The sequence below is a fragment of the Eleutherodactylus coqui genome, chromosome 13 (genome assembly GCF_035609145.1).
Source record: "Eleutherodactylus coqui strain aEleCoq1 chromosome 13, aEleCoq1.hap1, whole genome shotgun sequence".
In the NCBI taxonomy this organism is placed as follows: Eukaryota; Metazoa; Chordata; class Amphibia; order Anura; family Eleutherodactylidae; genus Eleutherodactylus; species Eleutherodactylus coqui.
Window position 1 is genome coordinate 67,672,691 of NC_089849.1, and position 24,741 is coordinate 67,697,431.

At 45.2% G+C, this 24,741-nt stretch overlaps 1 protein-coding gene across 1 annotated transcript in view; it reads left to right on the forward strand.

Annotated features, from left to right (window-relative positions):
• QRICH2 (glutamine rich 2) overlaps positions 1–24,741 on the forward strand; it is a 58,542-nt gene that overhangs the window by 11,244 nt on the left and 22,557 nt on the right. Inside the window, exons 4-12 of the mRNA XM_066585962.1 lie at positions 3,577–3,645; positions 5,239–5,704; positions 7,416–7,483; positions 7,784–7,863; positions 11,986–12,100; positions 13,148–13,270; positions 16,639–16,713; positions 16,919–17,083; positions 24,531–24,652. Of these exons, the coding sequence (XP_066442059.1) occupies positions 3,577–3,645; positions 5,239–5,704; positions 7,416–7,483; positions 7,784–7,863; positions 11,986–12,100; positions 13,148–13,270; positions 16,639–16,713; positions 16,919–17,083; positions 24,531–24,652 (1,283 nt within the window). The remainder of the gene's footprint in view (positions 1–3,576; positions 3,646–5,238; positions 5,705–7,415; positions 7,484–7,783; positions 7,864–11,985; positions 12,101–13,147; positions 13,271–16,638; positions 16,714–16,918; positions 17,084–24,530; positions 24,653–24,741) is intronic.

Genomic DNA, 24,741 nt, shown 5'->3' on the forward strand with positions numbered 1-24,741 from the left:
CTAACAAAAAAAAAGTTTTATTTTTAACCATTTATAGTTGTTGGTTTTTTTTTAAAATTAGTATATTTACGCTAAAATAGAGTGTGGAAATGGGTTCCTTGTTTTGATTCGGACGTTATATATATATATATAGGTTTGGATTACAGGGTGCATACAGCGACTGTTTTGGTTGGCGTCAGCGAATGGTCATTTTCTTATTTATGTATATATTTTTTACTTATTTTTGTAAATATTTTTTTTTTTAACGTCTATGACCCTCTTGACCTCATATAAGACCTCTGGGGGTCATTCACATGGTCTTATTTTTTATTTTATAGTTTTCCACTGTAGTTGGGGCATCCATAGTAGCTGCAGTTATTGGGGAAAACATCCCCCTGTAGGGACAACAGTCAATAACAGAGCTAATCTGGGTCTGCTAGGACCCTGCAGCTCTGCTGTAACGGGGCTCCCGGCCGTCACGTGATCACCGGGTCGCATAGTGAAAGAAATACTTCCACATTCACTTCTTAGTACATAGCACTCATTGAGCGCTATGTACCCAGGAAAGGTGAAGGCAGAAGCAGTTAAACACTGTTTCTCCCTTTTTCTCCGGGTTCTCAGCTGTGACTAACAGCTGAGAACCTGACCTGCTCCTGCTTGATTGTATGAGCAGAGGCTTTAATCCCGTGCCCTACTTCTGCTATCGGTGTAGATTAAAGCCCAGGACCAAATACTGTATATTTACTGCGCTTGGTCCTTAAGAGGGTTAAACCGTCACCGTCACACTGCATACACTTGATATGATATCAATACAGATACAGTATAACATATTGCGATATCCAATCGGACTGAAACAAAACATATTTGAGTAGGAGGTCATCTCCCCACTCTGTTTGTATAAGATCTGGTGTTCCTGATGGCTTTCATCGCCAATTACACAACATCGTGGTGAACTGGATCAGCATCTGTAATGGGAGACCGGACCACATCACTCTCTCCCTAAGTTTCTCTGTAAACTGTAACACCTCGTGGACAGTCATTAGTGGGGCGATCACCCTGACAAGGACGGCTCCACGATATCCCTGTTATGGAGTCCCTAGAATAACCCGTTGGTCCCTCATAACAGTAAAGGTAACTGTCCCACTGCGGTTCGCCCTGTTTAGGGGCTCCTCAGAGGACGAACTAGATTGAAAAAGGCTTGCATAGTTACCAGACATACAAGCAGTTCACATCTCGTATCATGCGATTTTCCCACGATGCGACAGCGCGAGAAAACGCATGTTTGTAAAACCCATGCTTTCCAATGGGCTCCTTTAGATTAGCGATATTTTCACTGATTTTGTAGCTATGTTGCTAGAAAAAAAATCGCTGCATGCTTGATCTCCCATGTGTCTCTATGCAGCCTCCTTGTCTATTGCATCGCACGAACTTGGGATTTTCGTGCAATGCGATTTTAACATTAGAAACTCCTATTGACTTTCGCGATGTGAGACTCTTTTCACAAAAATGTAGCATTGCTGAACACCGCGGGAACAAAGACGTGATTTTTGCCACGATTTTCTCACTACAAAATCGCTGTCACCTGTGTGAAAAAGGCCTTTTTACACACAACGGTTATCACCCAAAATTTGTTCAAACAGCCGAAAGTGAGCGTTTTATAATAATTCAGTGTGAAAGCGAAACTTTGTCGTTAGCGGTTGTTCAATCTGACTTCTCTGTCAGCTTAAACAGCCTCGTTAGCTCGCTGGCTTCTCATCCTAGGATGATGAAAAAAAATAGCTTGTTGAATGCGTGCGGCACTAATGGGTTAAGATGTTAGTGAACGGCTTGCTGTGTAATTCGCTTGCCCATAGCTGGCACATTACAGTTGATTGCAGTCAAGAACTGTGTAGTGTTGATGATTGTACATGGCAGCCACATCCAGTTACCTTAGTGCTAACTCGATGAGCTCAGTTTCCATTCTTTGTGTAAACCAAACCCTTTTGGAGAGACCTGTTGCAATTAATTACATTGTGTAATGGGCTATGTTGCAAACTGTAGGTTTAACCTCTTAATGACGCGGCCTTCCCCCCCCCCCCCCCCCCCCGTTTTCGTTTTTTTCTCCCCCCTTTTAAAAAATCATAACTCCTTTATTTATCCATCGACGTCGCTGTATGAGGGCTTGTTTTTTTTGACCGACGAGTTGTAGTTTTCAATGGTGCTATTTAATGTACCATATAATGTACTGAAAAACTTTAAAAAATATTATGAGTGGAGTAGAATGAAAAAAAACCCAACATTCCACCATCTTTGAGCTATATTCTATGGGTCAGTACGATTACTACGATACCGAACTTGTAGATTTTTTTTTTTTTTTTTTTTTTGCTGCACTACTTTAAATTTTTTTCAAATACCTTTAAATTTTTAAAAATTATTTTCTGCCGCCATCTTCTGCGCGCAATAACTTTTAAATTTTTCTGTCGACATAGCTGTTGGCGTTGGTACCATTTTGGAATACATACGACTTTTTCTTTTCTTAGAGACAGGGTGACCAAAAAGTGCATTTCTGGCGTTTTTTTATTTTTTGTTTCTGACAATGTTCTCCGTGTGGGGTAAATAATGTGTTACTTTGGTAGATCGGACTTTTATAGACGCAGTGATGCCACATATTTACTTTTGTTTTATGATGTAGATTATTTTATTATGAATATGGCAAAAGGAGGGGGATTTAAACTTTCATTACTTCTTATAATTCGAAAAAAACTTTATTGTTCTTACTTTTTTAGTCTCCAGAGGGAACACCAACTGTCGATACTTTGATCGCTCCTGCACTATGATGTAATGCCATAGCATTACATCATACTGCGATCGAGCAGGCAGTCTATCAAGCCACCCCATGGGTGACAGCTCTTGAGCCTTTCAGAAGGCCGCCGGCGGCCATGACACCCACACGTCTCCCTGCGATCTCATCGCGAGGGGCCATATGGGACCCCTGAACGATGTTCGGGGGATTTAAATGCTGCTGTCAGAATTGACAGCGGCATTTAAAGGGTTAACAGTTTCGATCAGCCGTGCGGCTGATCAGAGCTGGTGTCAGCTGTTAGGAACAGCCGGCACCCGCAGGGTATGATGGGAGATCGTCGCGTGATCTTCCTTCATACGTACTCTAACGTTGCAGGACGTAAATATACGCCCGCAGCGTTAAGGGGTTAAAAATACCAACAAAAAGCTGGATGAGTGAGAGTGATTGCCAGTAAAAACCAAAGAGTAGTTAAGTGGCATGTTTTGGGGAGCAACAGCTTCTTCAGTAACGGGGCTTCCACAATCGCTGGTGGCGCACCACACAAAGGGACATTGCGTCAGCGTGGACTACAGTAGTAGGTGATGTACAATAAAATAAGGGGCAAGGCTCAAAATACTACAGTAAGAAGTTCTGACCAACTATTTGTACACCTTTACGTAAAGAGAAAGGATAGAAAAGATCAAGTAGAATGCAAGTAATCTGAGGGGAATCTGAAGCAGAACCGTGGGGTTTAATGGTCGGACAGACATCACTAGTTCTACATTCTAAAATATGGAGTCTAAGGATTTCGTTCTCCTTTGTGTGTTTTATTGTAGAAGGAACTGGAAGAAAAGTTTGAAGTCTTTCACAAGACCCTGGCAAGCCACCCAGAAACCAGTAACCAGGTAACCAGTCTGGATGGGGAAATGAACACGTCTACCTGCAGGAGGTTGTAGTGCTGAGTGTCACGTTCATCATCCTCCTGTTGTAAGATCAGAAGCGGAACAAATCATTGGTCTTTAACATGAGGAAATAGCTATGTGTTTCCTGCCTTATTTCTTAACGGAGCTCTGTTGGGCTTGTGTTTTGCGTCACAAGCTGTAGTTTTTACTTGTACCATTTTGGGGTACATGTGGCTTTTTTGATTCTTTTTTTAATTGCGCTTTATTGGAGGTAAAATAAATAAGATAAGCATTTTGTCACTTTTTTTTTCAAAGCTTTTGCTGCACAGGATAATTAGTGTGCTCACATTATAGTATAGGTTGTTATGGATGCAATGATTCCACATATGTTGGGTTTTTCTTAAATGCTTTATTGTTTCATACAAATTGGGGAAAATAAGCAAAAGGTTTTTTTTTTAATTTAAACACTTTTTTTTTACACAATTGATGTTCCTGTAGGGGACTTATACCATAACACATGTGATCACTGTGGTAAGGCATTGCAGGACCTATGTCCTTCTAACCAGATCTTCTCCTGGCTCCTCCAGTCCCCCAGGTCACCACTCCTCCGGCCGGATCCTCTTTCTGTGATGAGTACATTGCCGGCATTCTGTTTCCTGCAGATCAATGTACCCGGTCACGAGTGACGTAGCTTTCATTGCCTAGCAGGGAATGCCGAATTCTCAGCAGCCTGCTTTATTAGCGACTGCGCATATGCCATGTCTCGCCGCTAGTGTGTCATATACTGTATGAAAGACAAGCAGCAAAATATCGTGCATGTGCGCTAAAGTGGGCTAGAAGTGAAGCAGGAAGTGAACTACATCTAATGGACACTCCAAAACTTGAAGAAGAGGATCCTGATAGCTGGAGGGGACCCGGGGGCTGTAGGAGCCAGGAGGAGATGTGGCAATATCATACTGACAGGGGAGGAATAGGTAATTTTTATATATATATATATATATATATATATATATATATATATATATATATATATATATTATTATTATTTTTTTGACAAAACCCCTTTAACAGCTGCGACTGGGAGGCGAGTGTCAGTTATCAAAGATGGCCAACACCTGCCGTGTATGTAGTGGGCTCGGCTCCTCACTCTTGATCTCACTGCTGCTATATTTTGGGGACAACAGATTACATTACTATTTTATAGGCTGCTCTGTCGACCCATTGTACAGAGACCTGAATCTCTAATCTAGAAGCAGAAGGGCTATCGGCTCTGTATAGAGCTAATAACCTCTTCCTGCTAGCCGTCAGTTGGTTCTTGCACCCCTAATTGTGTTATTTTCTGACATATATTAAGGGTGAAGCTAGTTAAGTGGACATTCCCTTTAAATACACACACATACTTCAGCCAACGCCTGAATGTGTAGATGGCATCCAGCTCTGTGGATCCATGGTCATTAGTCCCATCATGTATACATTGACTTCTTGGACCAGATGACTTCCTTACTAGGTCAATAAACTCGCAATAATACCTGAAGATGTCTTAAAGCTATTAATAATAGTTTTACGGATGTGACACATTCTTTTTAATGTCCTCAGGGTGCTCAGATGTCATTTACTTCACAGCCTAGTGACAGTGACACCAGTCGTATGTCTGGACCTACTCACGTTTCTGATGGACCCATATTGGACACTTCTCACACTTTACTGCCTCAGACTCCAGGATCCAGTAAGGCTGAAGACTCTGCTCACCCTGTGGAGACCCCACATGTTACTGAGGACGGTATAACAGTGAGTACATTGGAGGACACTCAGATACAAGTGTCTGGACAACCGCATGAAACCAACCTAACTTACCTGGAGACACTTGCATCCCAGAATACGGAGACTAACCTCTCTATGACTGGCTTGGGTACTACGGCTGCTCCTGGGTTGCCTGGAGTGACCCTTGCTCTTCCAACTGGAGTCACAACTAAGGATCATGCAATGCTTTATACGAGAGTGGATGTACTGGAGAGGGACGAGGCGGACCGCTCAGAACTTGGAGCTTTACAGAAAAATACAGGTACTGCTTGTCCTGCACATTACTGTTGACCTTTTCATAGGAAGTCTATCGTCAAGAATTGCCACATTTTGATTAACCCGTGTCTTGATAGAATGCCTGCCTGAGAGATTGCGGTATAATGTTATACACACTGGTTCAAGACCCCTGCGGGAACCAAGAAAAAATGTACAAATGAGTTTAAAAATGTTGTATAAACTATTAGAGAAAATAAAAGGTGCGCACCGCAATGTACACGTCTGTCGGAGACCGAAGTAAGCTGGATATAAAAGTTTTAGAAACAAAGCAGAAAAAAGTTTGGTAGCATGTTAGCCAACAGAAATAAAACACCAATGGGCTTGTGTGAGCAATACACATGTCGGATCTATTTAATTTAAGCCTGAAGCAGAACCCGCGTAGGTTGGAAAGCTTGCATTAACATCATGTATTTTTGTTGGCCATTAAAAGGTATCCTATCTACAAGATTACTTTGTCTCTCTTGCTGGGAACAATCACATTTTGATCTCCTGGCTAACACGATACCAGATCTTTGTCATTATACACATTCACAAGACATGCATTCAATCTCTGAGCATGTGAGCACATTTGTGACCCCTGCAAGACGTGTCCGCCACATTACTGCACCACACTTCAATGTAGATGAACACTTGCATTATTTTATTTTTTGCTCCAGATTTCATGCTTCTGTAGTTTTTATCACATTTGTAGTAAAACCGCTGCAAACACACATACTTATTATTTTGCCATGGTATAGCTCCCTGCACAGCATTGCACAGGTGAATAAAGCTTATAGCAACAACCTGCGACAAAAGTACACATCGTATTGGGGTTTATGTGTAGAAGGACCAGGGTATGGCTATTTGTCATATTACGGATTAGTCAGAAAATTGCTCATTGAGTTATTGAAAGAGAACTGCGCCATTGCCATATGTGATGAGTGTTATAATTGCCTATTAGAACCCCTCTTCAATGACTAGTATGCAGAAGGACTGAAACCAAATCTTGCGTACAACTAAGCTGCTTTTTGGTCTTCGTACATTTCACAGTGGTGCAACAATTGTCTGCTGGAAAGTTGTGTTGTTTTTTTTAAAATATAAGCCCTACCTGGAAATGGAGCCCTAGTTACATTACATTAAAAATTTTAATTACATTACATTAAATATTGGAATACATTACCTAGCAGGCTTGGCCTAGGTCCTTCGGCAGTCATCGGCTATCCACACAGGATCTTTGTCTGCTTAGAGGATTCATAAATCCCGTCCATAAAGCGATGGCTGTGATTGGTTCTTCGAGCGCTGCATTGATTGGCTGAGCAGCGCTCGAAGAACCACTCACAGCCATTGCTTTGAGGAGGCGGGATTTATGAATTGGCTGAGCCGCTGCTTAATTAATTCATAAATCCTGCCTCCACTAAGTGATAGCTGTGATTGGCTGAGCAGCGCTCGAGGAACCAATCAATGCAGCGCTCTAAGAACCATTCACAGCCATCGCTTTGCGGGATATATGAATCCCGTAAGCAGGAAGTGATGCTGTGTGGCCCGCTGAGGACGTTGGGAACTGCACCGGACTCTGGAGAGCAGCGGGAAGGACCTGGACCAAGCCTGCTGGGTAAGTAAATAAGACTTAGCGCCTCGTTTGGGGCAAAAATTAATATAAGACAGAGTCTGTTTTTTGGAACACTGTGGAATTGACATACTGTACTTCCTTCTTGTAGATAACCTACAGGAGAAACTGAGCAACCTGAGCAGCGAGATGCAAGACTTGAAAGGAGGCACTGATAAGGTGAGACAGAAAATAAAACTATTATGGCAGGTATTCAGCTGCAAGGGCAAAAACAGGTTTTTAAAGGTAGGTTGACAAATTTGTTGGTGCCCATAACACAGTTTGCCCCTGTACCACACACACTTTATCACAGAATTTTTAATAGGTTGATTTTAGGGGGCTTGTGATTTTACACCTGGTAAGTCTACAATGGCTAATAGTAATAGAGCCGCTAATGCCTAACAGTGTTTCCTATGTGATTTTTGTATTTATCTTTCTACCATATAAATTCATGATTTACTAATTCTCTTTTGTTGTCAGTTGGACCAACTGCAGAAAGCAATAGAGCCGGTAGGGACCTCCCAAAATAATGACCACAAGTTGGAGGAACCAAGCCTCAAGTAAGTAAAGAGACTGGGAGCAAAGTCAGAGTTGGCACGGCAGAGAGGATACCTGGGAGAGATTTTTTTTTTCCCCCAGACTATTGCATTGTATTACTCGCCCATTGCAGCATGCTCCAGATTCATCAACTGGGCTCGTGTCCTGTTGGTAAGTCTGCTGTTGGCTAGAAACCAAGCCATGTAGGGGCCTCGTGTAGCGCACAGTGTTAAGGCAGCAGTATGCAATGGATTCAGTGTATTTATTCAGATGGCCCGGCGTATTTACGCAAGTAAATAGCTGCATATATATGCTTGTGTGACTAAAGTCTTAAGAGCTTATTTAGACGGGCATATATCAGTCGAGCTACATCCAGCCCCTGCCATTGCAAACAGGGGAGAGGGGGCGCGAGCTCAATGCACTAGCTCCCGTTCCGCCTCCTCCCCTTGCAGCGAGGGGCAGCGTATATCGGTCGGGCGTGAAAACTCGACCGATATACGCCCGTCTGAATAAGCCCTAAGGGTGTGATTACACATCTTGAAATAAATCAATGTGCAGATTTTAGTTTGGCTTTCCACTCATTGCATTTCAGAGAATGATTCCACAGCTAACATATATGTTCACAGTTTCCACAACAAATATCACATGTATTAACCCTTTCCAATCCACTGTCTGACATCTGAAGACATTATGATTTAAGGCTGTACAGCTCCGATGTTGGAAGACGTCCGTCGGGGTTCTCTTACTGTATATTGCCAGCCTCTCTGCTGTCGGAGCCTATCTAACGTATCGCCTCATGCAGTACTGGCTTTAGCCAGTAGATAGCACCATTCTATAATGGAAGAAAAAGAGTAAGACCCCCTAGGAAAACCAGGATATAAATTGGATTTGAAAGGGTTAAAACCTGTAGTATGACTACTTGAATGTGGACTTTTTTTGTTGTAAGTAAATGGAGTTTGTTAAGGCCATGACGACATGTTTTTGGTTTGTATGGAGGGTGAATTGAGATCTTTTCTTTAACTCATGTATTGATAGAATGCCTGTGAGATCGCAGTATAATGTAATACTATGGGAACTAAGAAAAAATGTAAAAATAAGTTTTAAAATAAAATAAAATCAAACCCCTTTTCCTATATTTATAATAAAGAAAAAAAAAAAAAAAAAAACCCCAAACATATTTGGTTTTGCTGCATGCATAAAAATCGATCTATCAAAGTGACACATTATTTATCCCGCTTGGTAAAGGTTCACCAGAAAAAAAAAAATACAGACCGCTAGAATTATGCTTTTTTTTTTCTTTTTTTTGGTCATCCCATCTCCAAGAAAAAAAAAGCTATCAAAAAGTCGTATGTACTCCAAAATGGTAGCAATTAAAACTACAGGACCTCACCCCCCCCCCATCCCCCCAAAAAACCAAGTACTTGCACACTTATGTTGGTGGAAAAATAAAAAAAAGGTATGCCTGTCAGAAGATGGCGAAAAATGATTTTATGTTTCAAATGTGGCATCATCGCAATCACCCACAGAATAAACTTATGTTGTTTTTGATGCAGTGTATACGCCATGAAAACAAAACTTCCCCAAAGATGGTGGAATTTGTTTTTTTCCATTTCACTCCACTTAGAAATTTTCAAAGTTTTTGCAATAAATCATATAGTTCATTAACTATTACTATTAGTAACATACATAGTAATATAGTATGTAAGGCCGAAAACACACACATGTCCATACAGTTCAGCCTATTAACCCCCGATGTTGATCCAGAGGAAGTCAGAAAAAAACCCAAATGAGGTAGAAACCAATTTTCCCCATTTAAGGGAAAAAATTCCTCCATGATTCCAATCTGGCAATCGGAATAATTTCCGGATTACCGACTCTTCTGAAGTTATTAATGATTATAACATGTAATACTGTTACACTCAAGAAAGGTGTCCAGGACCCTTTCTCTTTTAGTGAGTTCACCATCACCACATCCTCAGACAGAGTTCCATAGTCTCACTGCTCTTACAGTAAAGAACTCTTCTATGTCGGTGTAGAAACCTTCTTTCCTCTAGACCACATGTGTCAAACACAAGGCCCGCGGGCCGAATCCGGCCCGCTGCCTTGTGTTATGTGGCCCGCGGTGTGCCGACGGCCGCTCACCACTGTAGTGATTACCAGCTGGGGTGCCGCAGCTCCCCGCTGGTAATCACACTGACAGCGCTGATCCCTTCTCCCCCGAGTCCCCTGCTCTTCAGTTCCGCAGGAGAGGACTCAGGGAGGAAGCGTGCCGTGCTGCTCACTGATGTCAGTGCACACCCGGACGCATATGAACTTTTTCCACAAGACTTCTGCACTTGTCAGCAATTCCAGCAATCTGATTGGGGAATCAGCCAACCCAGAGAACCAAACAACCAATCAGGTTGCTGGAATTGCTCAATAGTGCAGAAGTCTTGTGGGAAAAGTTCATATGCCACCCGGGCTCAGCACCGTTCGTAAGCACATGGCTGGGGAAGGGGGAAGTTAATATTGCTGCTGGGGGGTGAGGGTTAATATTGTTGTTGCTGGGAGAAGGTTAATAATGCTGATTGCTGCCGGGGCTGAGGGAGTTAATATTGCTGGTGTGTTGGGGGGTGGGGGTGGGGGTTAAATTGTTGCTGGCAGGGGGTTAATATTGCTGCGGGGGTCGGGTGGGGTGGTAATATTGCTGGTGGGGGTGAATATTGTTGCTGGCAGGGGGTTAATATTGCTGCGGGGGTCGGGTGGGGGTGGTAATATTGCTGGTGGGGGTTAATATTGCTGCTGGGAGGGGGTTAATATTGTTGCTGGCAGGGGGTTAATATTGCTGCCGGGTTGGGAAGGGGAGGAGGGGGGGGGGGGATGTGTTAATATTGCTGCTGGGTGGGTGGGGGTTAATACTGTTGCTGGGAGGGGGTTAATATTGGTGCAGGGGGGAGGGGTTAATATTGCTGGTGGGGGTTAATGTTGCTGTGTGGGGGGGTTAATATTGTTGCTGGGAGTGGGTAATATTGCTGCTGGGAGGGAGTAATATTACTGTAGGGGTCGCTATTACTACTGGGGCCACTGTGGGGATCGCTATTACTAACTGGTCTACTGTGGGGGTCAATATTTTTACTGGGGCCACTATCAGAGTCACTATTACTACTGCGACCACTATGGGGGTCACTATTAGGGCTCGTTCACTCGGGCGTAATTGCATTTCGGTCGCACAAATACGCTACGTATTTGCGCAATCGAAAATCGCTTATGCCTGCGTATTTGGGCACGCAGAAAAGAACGCAGATGGGCCCCTGAGATGGTGCGCAAATATGCATTGAATACATAGGCTTCCTGCGCAGTCACCACGTATTTGCGCAGCCCATTCACTTCAATGGCCTATCGGGGTGCGTAGTTTGAAACAATATAGGTCATGCTGTGTGAGAATATACATTATGTGAATGAAATCATTGACATCAATGGCTTCTGTTCTCTGCATATTATGTATGCAAATACGCTGGTGTGAACGAGCCCTTACTAGACTGTCTTACAATCGGCCCTTTGAAGTTCACCAAAAACCTGATGTGGCCCTCGGTGAAAATGAGTTTGACACCCCTGCTCTAGACGTATCGAGTGCCCTCTTGTTACAGTCACAGTCCTGGGTATAAACAGGTGATGGGAGAGATCTCTGTATTGACCCTGAGATGATATATATAGTTATTAGGTCGCCCCTTAAGTTATTAACTTAATAACCCCAATTTTGATAGCCTCTCTGAGTATTGTAGTCCGTCCCTTCCACTTATTACTTTAGTTTCCCACCTTTGTACCCGCTCAAGCTTTGATATTTCCTTGAGTACTGGTGCCCAAAACCATACATAATATTCCATGTGTGGGCTGACCAGTGACTTGTAAAGAGGAAGTACCATGTTCTCATCAGGTGCCCCCAGACCTCTTTAGATGCATCCTATGATCCTGTTTGTCTTGGCAGCAGCTGTCTGACACTGGTTGCTCCAGTTAAGCTTACAGTTAACTTAGGGTTAGAGTTAAAGCCCTATTCACCCACATGGTATTGTATATTGCTGTGGAACTTTGGCTCCCCTTCTGCAGCCAAACTTTTTCAGCAATCCTACTGTGTGAATTCGCCCTAAATGTCTCATTCTTTTCCCAAGTGCCACCATCCAAGAAATTGAAAAGGAGCTGTGGGAACTTCGTAAAATACAAAAGCAGGAAAAACCCACCATGGAGCCATCAGCAGCGGATAAACCACAATATCTACAAAATCAGGTGAATGGTTTGCAGGAAATATGCAGCAGGACACACATAGCTGCCATATATTTTCACTGCAACTCTAGGCCATGCTTGCTCACCCCTCTCCATTGAGGACTGTAGAATAACTTCTTGATATGGGGCTGGCGGCAGCATCGCACTGTGCGCTAGATACACGAGAGGGCAATGCGCAATTTACCCATTTAAAACAATGGGACTAACTCTGCGATCCTCCGCAGCAGCTGTCAGCCATGGCGGAGAATCACTACTTCCCCGAAGTGATGCATGGCGGTTTTGATACAAATAGGCCTTGCATCCGTGGGGAAGTCGCATGTCAGCGAGTGCGATATCAAGCCGTGATTCACCGCCTGATCTAGCACTCGCTTGTGTGAACTTAGGCTAAGGCCTCGTTTACACAATCGTGATTTTTAGCGCAGAATAGGCGCGTGAAAGATCGCATCTAAAATGGTAGCATCTAAAGTCTGTGCTGCGAGAAAAGATAGGACCTGACTAGAGATGAGCGAGCATTGCCCTTAGCGAGTACCTGCCCGCTCGAGAGAAAAGGTTCCGGGTGCCGGCGCAGGGGAGCAGTGAGTAGCGGCAGTCAGCGGGGGGGGGGGGGGGGGGGGAGAGAGGGAGAGAGAGATCTCCCCGCTCTCCCCTGCAGCTCCCTGCGCGCCGCTGGCACCCGAACCTTTTCTCTCGAGCGGGCAGGTGCTCGCTAAGGGCAATGCTCGCTCATCACTAGACCTGACCCATCTTTGCTGCGTGATGCGCAGGAGTTTCCATTGACTCTTATCAGAGCTGGATAACAAGAATTCCTTTTTATATTTCTCAGTTCTGATTCCAAAATGAGTTTTGAAATGGGATCAAATGAGAGCACGAAATTTAGGGAGCATTTTCTTCTTGTCTTTTTAAATTTGCTCATTCACCAAATTTTGGGCAACAGTGAAAATATTTAGTCTGTAACTCCAGATATTGCCCCTGTGTATTAGCCTTAGTCTTTTTTCCTGGTGTTTGTTGGTTTTTCACAATCTTTCTTAACATTTCATTTTGCTCTTGTAGGATGGAGAACTGATTAGTCACATCCAGAAAACCATGTCGCAGCTGCAAGAAGAATGCGAGCAGCTGACAAGAACAACCGGATCTTTAATTCAGGACCATGAGCAGAAACAGCGACACATTGATGTGAGGGCGTTCACAGCCCATGTTATTGCTCTAGTTTATCCTTACATACCCTAAGGCTAACTTCACACGGGCAAGCGCGATATGGGGCTGTGATTCATGGCATGATATCACGCTCGCCACCGTATGAATTCCCCGCGGATGTGAGGTTTGTTTATATCAAAACTGCCTTGCATCATTTTGGGGATGTAGCAGTCCTTGTTTTCAATGGAAGACCTTGCATCGTATGCACCTGGCACGTGGCGCGATGCTGCCGCTGGCCCCATTAAAAACAATTGGCGCTGCCATGCAAGAGCATGTAGAAAGATAGAAAATACTGCGATTGGTTTCCTGCATCGCAGTGCCAAGCAGGAAAACGTCACTCATGTGTATGACCCTATTCAAAAGAATGGCGTTCATATCTGTGCATCTCATAAAGCACAAATCTCACGTGATTATTTTCGGCCGTGTGAAGGCGGCCTAACCTAGAGTTACCCTTATACATTAGAATAAAGTTGATGAAAATGGCTATCATCAGCCAAAACAATCGTTTGTCAGGTGAAGTTGAACAACGAATGATCCTTTTTAGCCGACCGATGACAGACTATCATCCTCTGGAAGGAAGTCAGCTATGTTTCAAACTTTCAGCTTATAGTTGGTTGAAAGATTTTTCATTCTCCTGAAAGACCTTTCATCCACGAAAAACATTCCCCAATAGGATCAAAGCGGTGTATAAAGTGCAATGTTCCGGCTCAAATGAGCCTTTTTCAAGCATACAAATAGCCACAATATCCCTATATATATAATATCTCTGCTCCTTATAAGCCAATTCCCGATGCGATTAATTATGATTAATTAAAATCAGCAGCCCAAGACCCATCACAGATCACATTTAACAGACCTTTCTATCCACCCGTGCAGAGCTGTATTGTGTAATCCTGTATGCATCGGCAATTCGTATTTTATGATGTGCAGACGTATATTTTAAAAGTTTTTGTAGAGGTTCCTGTGGTGGGGGCTGCATGGTTGGAGGATCCGCGGTCATCGAGTGGTAGCTTACCATTCTCTTTCAAAAGAATACAGTTTTCTGGCATATCCGCTTCTTGGATGGAGATTCAGGATCTTTGGAAATAAAAGGGGGGTCTGCCATTAAAGGGGTTGTCCCACGCTGAAACGGGTTTTTTTTTTTTCAATAGGTCCCCCGTTCGGCGCGAGACAAACCCAATGCATGTGTTAAAAAAAAAAAAACGTTTAGTACTTACCCGAATGCCCGCGCTGCGGCGACTTCTTCCTTACCTTAGCAAGATGGCCGCTGGGATCTTCACCCACGATGCACCGCGGGTCTTCTCCCATGGTGCACCGTGGGCTCTGTGCGGTCCATTGCCGATTCCAGCCTCCTGATTGGCTGGAATCGGCACACGTGACGGGGCGGAGCTACGAGGACCAACTCTCCGGCACGAGCGGCCCCATTCACCAGGGAGAAGACCGGACTGCGCAAGCGCGTCTAATCGGGCGATTAGACGCTGAAATTAGACAGCACCATGGAGACGGGGACGCTAGCAATGGAACAGGTAAGTGAATAACTTCAGTATGGCTCATAATTAATGCACGATGTACATTACAAAGTGCATTAATATGGCCATACAGAAGTGTATAACCCCACTTGCTTTCGCGGGACAACCCCTTTAAGTGCAATTTGTGAGTGGTGCTACCCGGTCATGGAAAACTATGTGCCTTAGCACCCCAGTGCAGTGGTTCCCGTGACATGGTGGGTCCGCCACGGGCAGTGTGCTGTATTGGCACTGTGAGTACAAGAGATGAGAGATGAGCTCCTGTGCGGATTGGCACGCTTTTGCAATCAGTTGGTTGATACAACACATATGCTGAAACCTGAGTTGCTATGGATGCTGAAATAGCTTGCAGATGTGAAGGTAGATAAACTCTTGCATTGACTGGCGGATGTTGCGCACACCTTGACTGATTGGTGGATTTCACACGTGTGCATTTTACTGAAGGCTGAGTTGCTGTGGACGCTGTATTGACTCATGGTTGCGTACAAAAATGCACAAGTGCCGTTTATGATGGACTAAATGATGGACGTGGCTATGAGGAAACTGTCGATACATTTTGATGACGGGGATCTGAAGACCGGCAGCCCTCCCACAGGATTACACAATATGGCTCTGTATTTGTGGATAGAAATGTCTGTTAAATGTGATGGATCTCGCTCTGCTGATTTTAATTAATCACATGGGGGATTGGCTCATGGGGAGCAGGTATGCATGTACACGCGTTGTCAAAAAGGATCCCTTCCCTAGAAGAAGTTGTCAGAATCAAATGCAACTTACTTGATATAAGTAAGTGATTACAATAGGAGAGCCAAAGGAGAATTTATTGTGGAAAGCTGAACACTTGAATGGAGGCTCTAGTACCCTGTTGTACCGCCTCTAGCTTGGATAGAAGATGTGATACGGGCGGGCATGGAGGCTCTAGTACCCTGTTGTACCGCCTCTAGCTTGGATACAAGATGTGATATAGGCAGGCATGGAGGCTCTAGTACCCTGTTGTACCGTCTCTAGCTTGGATACAAGATGTGATATAGGCAGGCATGGAGGCTCTAGTACCCTGTTGTACCGCCTCTAGCTTGGATACAAGATGTGATATGGGCGGGTATGGAGGCTCTACTGCCCTGTTGTACCGCCTCTAGCTTGGATACAAGATGTGATACGGGCGGGCATGGAGGTTCTAGTACCCTGTTGTACCGCCTCTAGCTTGGATACAAGATAACGAAAAGTCAGATTAATAGCACTCCAAAGGCAGAGTAAGATGGTGTAATAAAGGAATGTGATGGTGTAGACTCACCCCAGACGTAACAGGACCCTCAGAAGGACCCTGGTACATTGAAGAATCCTAGTTAGCAGAATAGATGTATCAGATGATTACGTCCAAAAAGGGGATCCATTCACACTGGTCTTGGCAATATCCCTGAGGTAGGGTGGGCATTGAGGCTCTAGTACTCTAGGTGTCTCGGATGGCCCTGTACATGATCTATTGGTGATAAATCTGGTGACCGGGCAGCCACGGAAGTGTGACAATGTTGTGGGGACATTCCTGTGACCCCCCCCCCCCCCCTTGTGTGCCCGGCTGACCATTATCCTGCTGCCTCCTGGAAGCCGCCATGAGAGGAACACATGTGGCTGCAGGATGTCCTGAATATATCACTGATGCACACCGCTGGCACCCGAATCTTTTCTTCCAAGCGGGCAGGTACTCTCTAAGGGCAATGCTCGCTCGAGTAACTGCCCTTAGCGAGTATGCTCGCTCATCTTTAGGCTTCACTCTTCTTCATACTCCTTCAGTCTTACATCACTATATCTTCACTCTTCCTATAGATCCTTTACCAGACGGTGGAGAATCTGGACATGAAAAAACTGGACAAAGAAATCATCGGGCTGCAGTTTGATGCGGTGAGGCTGTAGTTGTGTAACTTTGTGGTTTATTTACAATTACTAGCGCTAAATCTGCTTTGTTTTTATGTGCGTTCATGCCTGTTAATAGTTGTTGAATGCTTTACATTCCTTCCTCTCTCACTTTGTTCTGCTACTTAAGTCTGATGATCTCTAAGCTTTCACCTTTATCTTATGTGGATTATTCTTTGCTATGGCTGAACAGAAAGCAGACAAGCGTATATTGGAAAGTAAAGTGAGCCGCACACATTTTGATGCCACCACAGAACACCTAAGTAGAATGGTACAAGAGCTGCTTGGCAAAGTGAATGCCCAGGAGCAAGACTGGCAAAGACTACTGGAGAAAATCAATGCGGAGATGCAGAACAAAGTGAGTAAATATTCGATTCAGTCTGGGTTCCACTCACATATCCTTGGGGCACATAGAACCTGCGTTGTAATTAAAGGGGTTGTCTCAGCATAAAAATATTGATGGTGTATTGCTAGTATATGCATTTGACTGGTGAGGATTCAAGTGCTGTAACTCTTGTCAAGCGCTATTATAAAATTGTATTGACACTAAGACTCCATGCACACAGCCATATCGGAAACTGCTTGCGTAGTGAATCACGTATTGTCACGTTTTTGCTCACACATGCCCACGCATGTAGAGTGTATTTCCCTCCGACATCATGACAGCATATGCTGGAGGTTGCTCACATGCTGACCTGAAGGGACAGGAAGAGGCAGAGCATAAAAGAAACCTCCCCTCCACCAAACACCAGTGTTTTCCTATCCCTCCAGGACAGCAGCAGCAAAGCTCCAGCGTATGCTGTCACGTGCCGCCGGATCCGGACTCACCAATGGCGGCGGGCGGCATCGCTTCTGGCAGCCCTGCTTACATCAGTGGAAAGGACCTCACCTCGGTACTAACCGGGAACTGCGTGGGCCTGGGTACAAGGTGGGCTTTCCGGCACCACCACGGCCGTCCTCCAGGCGGCGGACGCTACCTCAGGGTCTTCCAGCCTCAGACGATGACGCGAGATGCTCCGCAAGGGGAGGGAGCGGGGCCTAGCATGGCTAGGCGCCAGATTCAAAGTTTAAATGCCTCCTGCACTAGGAGAAGGCTGCTGGTGCCTAGTACATGCTGGGAATCGCTCCTAAGGACAGGATTCTGATCCCACAAGCGCAGGATGTCGGCCAGAGAGGACCCAGACAATCTCCAAACTGTAAGTGGTGCTGTGGGCCAACCTATAGACACCTGGCTTACACTTTCCTTACTAATAGAGTTCTCCCTTGTCATTTCAGGACAGGGATACTCAAAAACCTAGGGAGGCTAGGAGGAGAAGTAAAAAGTGTCTAGTATGCTTAGCAAAACCTGACGACTCCTATGCTAAAACATTATGTGCTTCCTGCTCAGCAAAAGTTCTGCAGGAAGAAAAATCTTCCCTCATGTTCGAAATCCGGTCGGTCGTCCGGGAATATGTACAGTCCTCCCTCTCAGAACTCCAACCAGGGCCCTCGGGGGACACAAGAAGGTCCGCTCCAGCAGTGTCTGAGACTGACTCTGACATAGCGGAAGAATTTGATCTGGAAGATCTTGGTGAAGTGTCGCAGGGGGAGAAAAAATATCTTTTTTCCGCCACTAACATGGATCAATTACTAAAAGCAGTTTGCCATGCAAGTGGAGGAAGAAGTGCAGCAACCTCGCACAGCGCAGGATGACATGTTCGCGGGTCTGATTCCACAACGTAAATCTACATTTCCTGTAAATGCCACACTTAAGCAGTTGATCCTTAATGAGTGGAACTGTGTGGATCAAGCTCCATTAATTTCCAAAGAATTTAAGGAGCGTCTTTTATTTGCAGATGAAGTGGCTATCTTTGACGAAATGCCAAAGGTTGACACAGCTATCTCTATGGTGTCTAAGAGAACTGGGCTACCCTTAGAGGATACGTCCCACTTAAAAGATTCTATGGACAACAAAGTGGACATGACCATGCGAAAGGCTTGGTCCACGTCCAGTCTGATTATGAAGTCTAACATTACGGCCACTTTGGTGGCTCGCTCCATAGCCGTTTGGCTGGATCAACTTGCTTCCTTGATTGACCAGAAAGCCTCCAGAGAAGAGATTGTGGGCGGCATCCCTCTGCTCCAGATGGCAACGGGATTTCTGGTGGATGCTTCTATGGAGACGGTCCGCTTTCGAGCCCGCATGGCAGCCCTATCCAACGTGGCCAGAAGGGCAGTTTGGGTAAAGGAGTGGTCAGGAGACATAACCTCCAAGAATAAGTTGTGTACCTTACCCTTTCGGGGTTCACCTATTTTCGGACCGGACCTGGATTGCGTGCTAGGAAAGGCAGCAGACAAAAACCAGGGACTGCCAGCCATCAGACCTCACAAAAGACCCTTCACTCCACGTCCCTTGACTACAACTTGCTAAGGGAAAGGAAAGACCGGAAGGTGGTCTTATCCGAAGGGAGGAAGGAGTAAGGCTTCCTCAGCCTACATCTCCATGCCCATTGGGTGGAAGATTAGTTCATTTCTGTACCAGTTGGCAAAACATAACTACTAATGAATGGGTTTTACATCTTGTGGCGGAGGGCTACAAGATTGAGCTAGAATCTCACCCTCCGAATAGATTCATTTTAACCTCGGTACAGTCTCCAGCCCTAGAGCAGGCTCTACTTAAGGGTGTACAGAACCTGCTGGATCTCTGTGCGGTTATCCCTGTCCCTAAAAGGGAATGGGGGTAATGGTTTTACTCCCCTGTTTTTTTTCTGGTTTTTAAACCAGATGGTTCGCATCGCACCATAATTAATCAAGGAATTAAACAAATTTATTGAGTATACAAAAATTAAAATGGAGACTATCAGAACCGCAACCCCCATGATTGGTAGGGATTGTGTAATGGCTACGATTGACTTGAAGGATGCGTATTATCACATCCCCATCTACGTCAACTCGCAAAGGTTCCTGAGATTTGCACTGAGAGTGGAAGGGGATATCCGTCCCTTCCAATTTATCTGCCTCCCCTTTGGAATTTCCTCCGCTCCATGTTTTTTTTTTCCAAAGTGGTGATTGAAATGATAGCTTTTTTGCTCAATTGCGGGATTATTATCATTCTATATCTGGATGATTTCCTGCTGGTGGCAGATTCTCCGACCATTCTGAGATCACACTTGAGTTCTGCACTTCAGCTATTTTAGGACCTGGGCTGGATCATTAATAATCTGTAATCCCACATGGAACCGAAAAAATTCTTAGGAGTCCTTTTGGATTCCGATCTCCAAAGTTCGTCCAGCCCATTTTAGATGAATGTTCTGCTCTATATAAAAAATCTAGAGTATCAATAAGAGAGGCGATGCGGATCCTGGGGTTAATGACTTCATGCATTGGTGTGGTTCCCTGGGCCCAATTCCACAGCCGTGACCTCCAGGCACTTATCCTCCAGAACTGGGACACAGTCACAGTCCTCACTTGACAAAACAATCCCTATTTTCGCTAGGGCTAGATCCTCACTCCGTTGGTGGTTGTCCTCAGACAACCTTTCGCAGGCATCCGAATGGAATCTGGACCCTGCGCTAATAACTGATGCCAGCGCCAAAGGGTGGGGGGCCCACTTTGAAGGTGGTCATATACAGGGTACATGGGACCCTCATGAGAGATCCAGTTCATCTTACTTTAGAGAACTTAATGCAGTTTGGAAATCCCTATGTAGCCTGCAAACAGTGTTCGGGATGAAGCACGTGAGGATTTTTTCCGATAACATGACGGCAGTGTCACTCATTCGCCACCAGGGTATCACCAGAAATCCTCTACTTCAGCATCTGGCGGGAAGGATCCTTCAGTGGGCGGAACTTACAACCAGGTCACTGTCAGCATTCCACATAAAGGAGACGAGAATTCAGCCGCGGACTTTCTAAGCAGGAAGAAAGTGGACCAAGGAGAGTGGGGACTCCATCCCGAGGTGTTCAGCCTACTCGTGACAAAATGGGGGGTACCTATTTGCGTCAAGCACAAATATCAAGTGCCGTCTTTTTTCTTTTCCTGAGGCTCGGAAAAGCAAGCCTTAGGCACGGATGCTCTCCCTTAACCCTGGATTTGGGACTTAGCTTACGCTTTTCCCCCTTTTACCTTTTGATTCCGCTCCTCCTAAGGAAATTACTGCGGTCAAGCCTGTCATTCATTCTAGTAGCGCCTTATTGGCCCAAAATACCTTGGTTTCCTCTCCTGGGATCTCTGTCAATGGGAGAGCCTTTCCATCTTCCGTCAAGACCAGATCTATTGCTACAGGGTCCCCTCCTTTACCCAGAGGGTCACAAGTTCAGGCTTATGGCCTGGATCTTGAACGGGTAAAATTCTTAGGAAAGGGTCTATCTACTAATGTAGATTAAAATTCTCAGAATGGATAGGTCAGGACATCCAGCAGTTAGACCAGCCGGACATCCGTAAAATTCTAGATTTCCTCCAGGCGGGCCTGGATAAAGGGTTTAGTCCAAATACCCTTAAAGTCCAAGTGGCAGCTTTGAGGGCATTCTTTGATCTCGCACTTGCTGAGCACAGGTGGATTAGGAAATTTCCTGGAAGGGCGAGTAGGCTGCATGCATTTACAAGGCTTACGGCACCCCCCTGGGATCTGACCATAGTTCTTCAGGCCTTCTGCGATCCCCCGTTTAAACCTCTTAGAGACCTATCCATCGGCTTGCTGACGTATAAGGTAGCCCTCCTTGTGGCAGTCACGTCGGCTAGGCGTGTGGGTGAAATCCAGGCCCTTTCACAGAGGCCCCCATATATGACTATTCACCCCGACAAGATTGTATTTTCTTTTAGACCCTTCTTTTTAACCCAAAGTCTTGTCAGACTTCCACGGAGGCCTGCCAATCGTTATTCCAGCCTTTTGTCAAAACTTCAAAAATGAAAAGGAGCAGAAGCTCCATAATCTTGATGTTAAAAGAGCTGCACTAGCATACCTTGAGGTGATAGAACGTTTCAGTAAGACTGACAAACTTCGTTCAATTTCAGAGGCAGGCCAAAGGAAGGGCCTCTTCTAGAGATTTGATTGCCCGGTGGCTCAGGTGAGCTGTCAAGGAGGCTTACAAGGCCAAGGGCATCCTTGCAACATCTGTAAATAAATAAATAAAAATGCTGTACATACGCAATGTAATTGCATATGCACTGCGTGCCAAACGCACCCGTAGAAAACAATGCAGCGGTAAATTAGAACATGCTGCGTATATTTCCTAAGAAAGCTTTGTGTCTCTAATTGTCTTGTCAGCGCTGCTCAAATTTTTCAAAAGGTGCACAAACCCTAAGCGGTATAGTACTCTCCCAGTGCCACTCTCTCTTCGCTCTAGTAATCGCAGGGGTTCACCTTGGTCAGGCGTTTTTTTAAATTGGACAATTGGATTTTCATGACCTATGTGAGCTGGTGCACCACCGATGTTTGTGCTGAGGCAACCTCTAAGGCCATTGTCAAACAAACGTATTTGCCTGTGCAATATGAAGTGTATAGAACCCATTGGTTTCAATAGGTTTGTTCACAAAAGCGTATTTTGCGCTCGTATTTCAGTCACACACAATACGCAGCAGGCTCTATCTTCCTGTGCATTTGCGCATGGAAAAAAAACACATTTTGCATTAACGTAATTGCCCATTTCAATGAATGGGAGCGTGTGCAGAAAGTACAGTACAACATGCACATGCGCCCATCATACAACTGCGAGCGTGAATGTGCTTACACTTGTGTGACCCTAAACTAAAGTTGAACAGCCTCCTCTTCCTCCTCCAGCATCATGCAAGGACAATTAAATGGCTTGTACCTGGTTGAAAAGTGATTGATAAGGTGAAGAAATGACTATTAATGAGACTGAATTCTCCTAATTGCAAACTTACAAGAATGTACATAAGCCTAGCAATTGGAACAGAGCTGACCGCTTCCTGCAAAACTCAACTGGGTGCACCAGTGAACCAGCCCAACAACCGCTAGTCGGTAGGGATCCCAGGTTGTAGATTCCCGCTGATCTACTGTTGATGGCCTAGATATACCATCAATAGTTTACAACTCTTTACAAGTGGCATTAGGGTCTTCGAGCTTCTTAAGCACTGGGGACTGGGTGCTACTGATACCCATGTACGCCCTAAACCTGCATCACTACCCTCAGCACCGAACTCTATGATCATGATACAGGTTTCATCCAGTGGACAGATCAGGCTCCTGGCTTTTTAGGTGGCTTGCCCTTCCTTGGTAGTTTTCACAGATTTTAGGAGCTTCCTGCACAATCCTAGCTTATGGACAACTATGTTAAATCTACTGATGTAGCAGGACCGAACCTGTCAACTATTCTGTTCAATATAATATCTCCTGGATTAAAGATGTCTTCCTACCAAAATCGCTAATCTGCTATCCACTGGATAAGTGAGAATTGTTGGGGATCCAACCGCTGGGACCCCCCGATAATGAGATCACCACACTGAGGGGCCCTCTTAGTGAATGAAGTGGTGATGGACATGCGTGGTCACTGCTCTGTTAAAAGGGTTTCTCGTTCATATCCTTGGGACACTGCTTGGACTGTGGTTATAGCGCTTGCACTAGGGGGCAGACACTAAGTGGAAAAAGTTTTTGCTCCTCCTACCAGCTATACCCCTCCTGCAGGTACCAATCTAACCAGTTTTAGCTTGGTTTCCGTAGAAGCAGAGCTCTCCCTTACTGGTCCTTTTTTTTTTTTTTTCTGCAACTACTTTCGGGAATTCAGGGCAGGTACTAGACTCTCCCTATTTACCCCACTGAGGAGGGCTAACCACGTGGATCCAACCACCCTGTTGTATGTACAGCCCTCAGAGAAAAGAAGGAACAATCTAACACCAACTTGACCGTGAGCCGCCAGCCATAGCGTGCCCCCTCCAGCGAAAGCATTCTTTCCCTCTACAAAGAGTAGGCAAGTACTGGGGTGCACGTTGCTGGAGTATAGGAGTGACTTCTATGGATGGGTGAGTATGCTATCGCTATCTCTCTTGGAATTCGGCCACCTCTCCTGCTAGGATCCCTATCTCAGTTTTTCCCACCCGAGTTTGGCCCCTTTTCAGGACTCCTCTCTTGGTGCTCCCGCATTTTGCCATCCTTGGACAACGTGGTAGGCTCTGCCCACTCCCAACCACCCAAGCGCTGCTTCCGTGGGGGGCTGCTTTGACCAGACAGCAGCCTCTCTGCCTCTTTCTCAGCAGCGCACACTGCAGGCTTTTCAGCTGGTCCTGCTTGTCACTGGACCACATTTCCCGTGTATGGAGGGGTGGGAACCTCATTGCTATGGGCGTTTCCTGTAGCGGTGAGCTTACTAAGAGGCCTGTTTCACAGGGGCTGGGCTGCTACATTACTTGTCCAATTTGTGACTGCCCTTAAAGGGTTGGGCTTACAAACTCTCTCCAACCTATCATGGTGGTCTTTTAGGGAGGAGGTGTTCTCGCTGTCTCACTAAATTTTCATATGGGCAGTCTGAACCGCTCTGTGCTGACTGCTGCCCATCGAGACAGGCTGCTAGCGATCTGCCTACTTGTCACGCTTGCCAAAATACATGACTCTACCTTTTGCAGACACCCGTGATGAGAAGCTGGACTCTCATGATGCCTGAGGGTCTGAGCGATCACTCATTTATCACCTAGATAATAGATGGCTTTAGTGAAATAACCCCTTGAAATATCTCAGTAGGTTTATATACAGCAGTATTATGGAAACCATGCATTCCACATTGGGATATCCCCATTGTGGCCACTTCAGCACAGTGATTTGGGTTGCGTTGAGTATAACTGTAGGTTCTAACAGTTGAATGCATGACTTACAGCTGGATCGCATAGAACTCGAGCCATTAAAGAACATCTTGGAACAATGCTGGAGAGACCTTCGCCGACAGCTGCAGGAACATCCACCGCAGTATGAGGCTGACAAGGCTGCTGGCATCCGCAAGTGAGTCCTAGCCATACGTAGAGGGCATTGTGGGTGACGCTGAGTGGCATCCTGAGTGGCAGTCACACTTGATAAGAATCCTTGCTGAC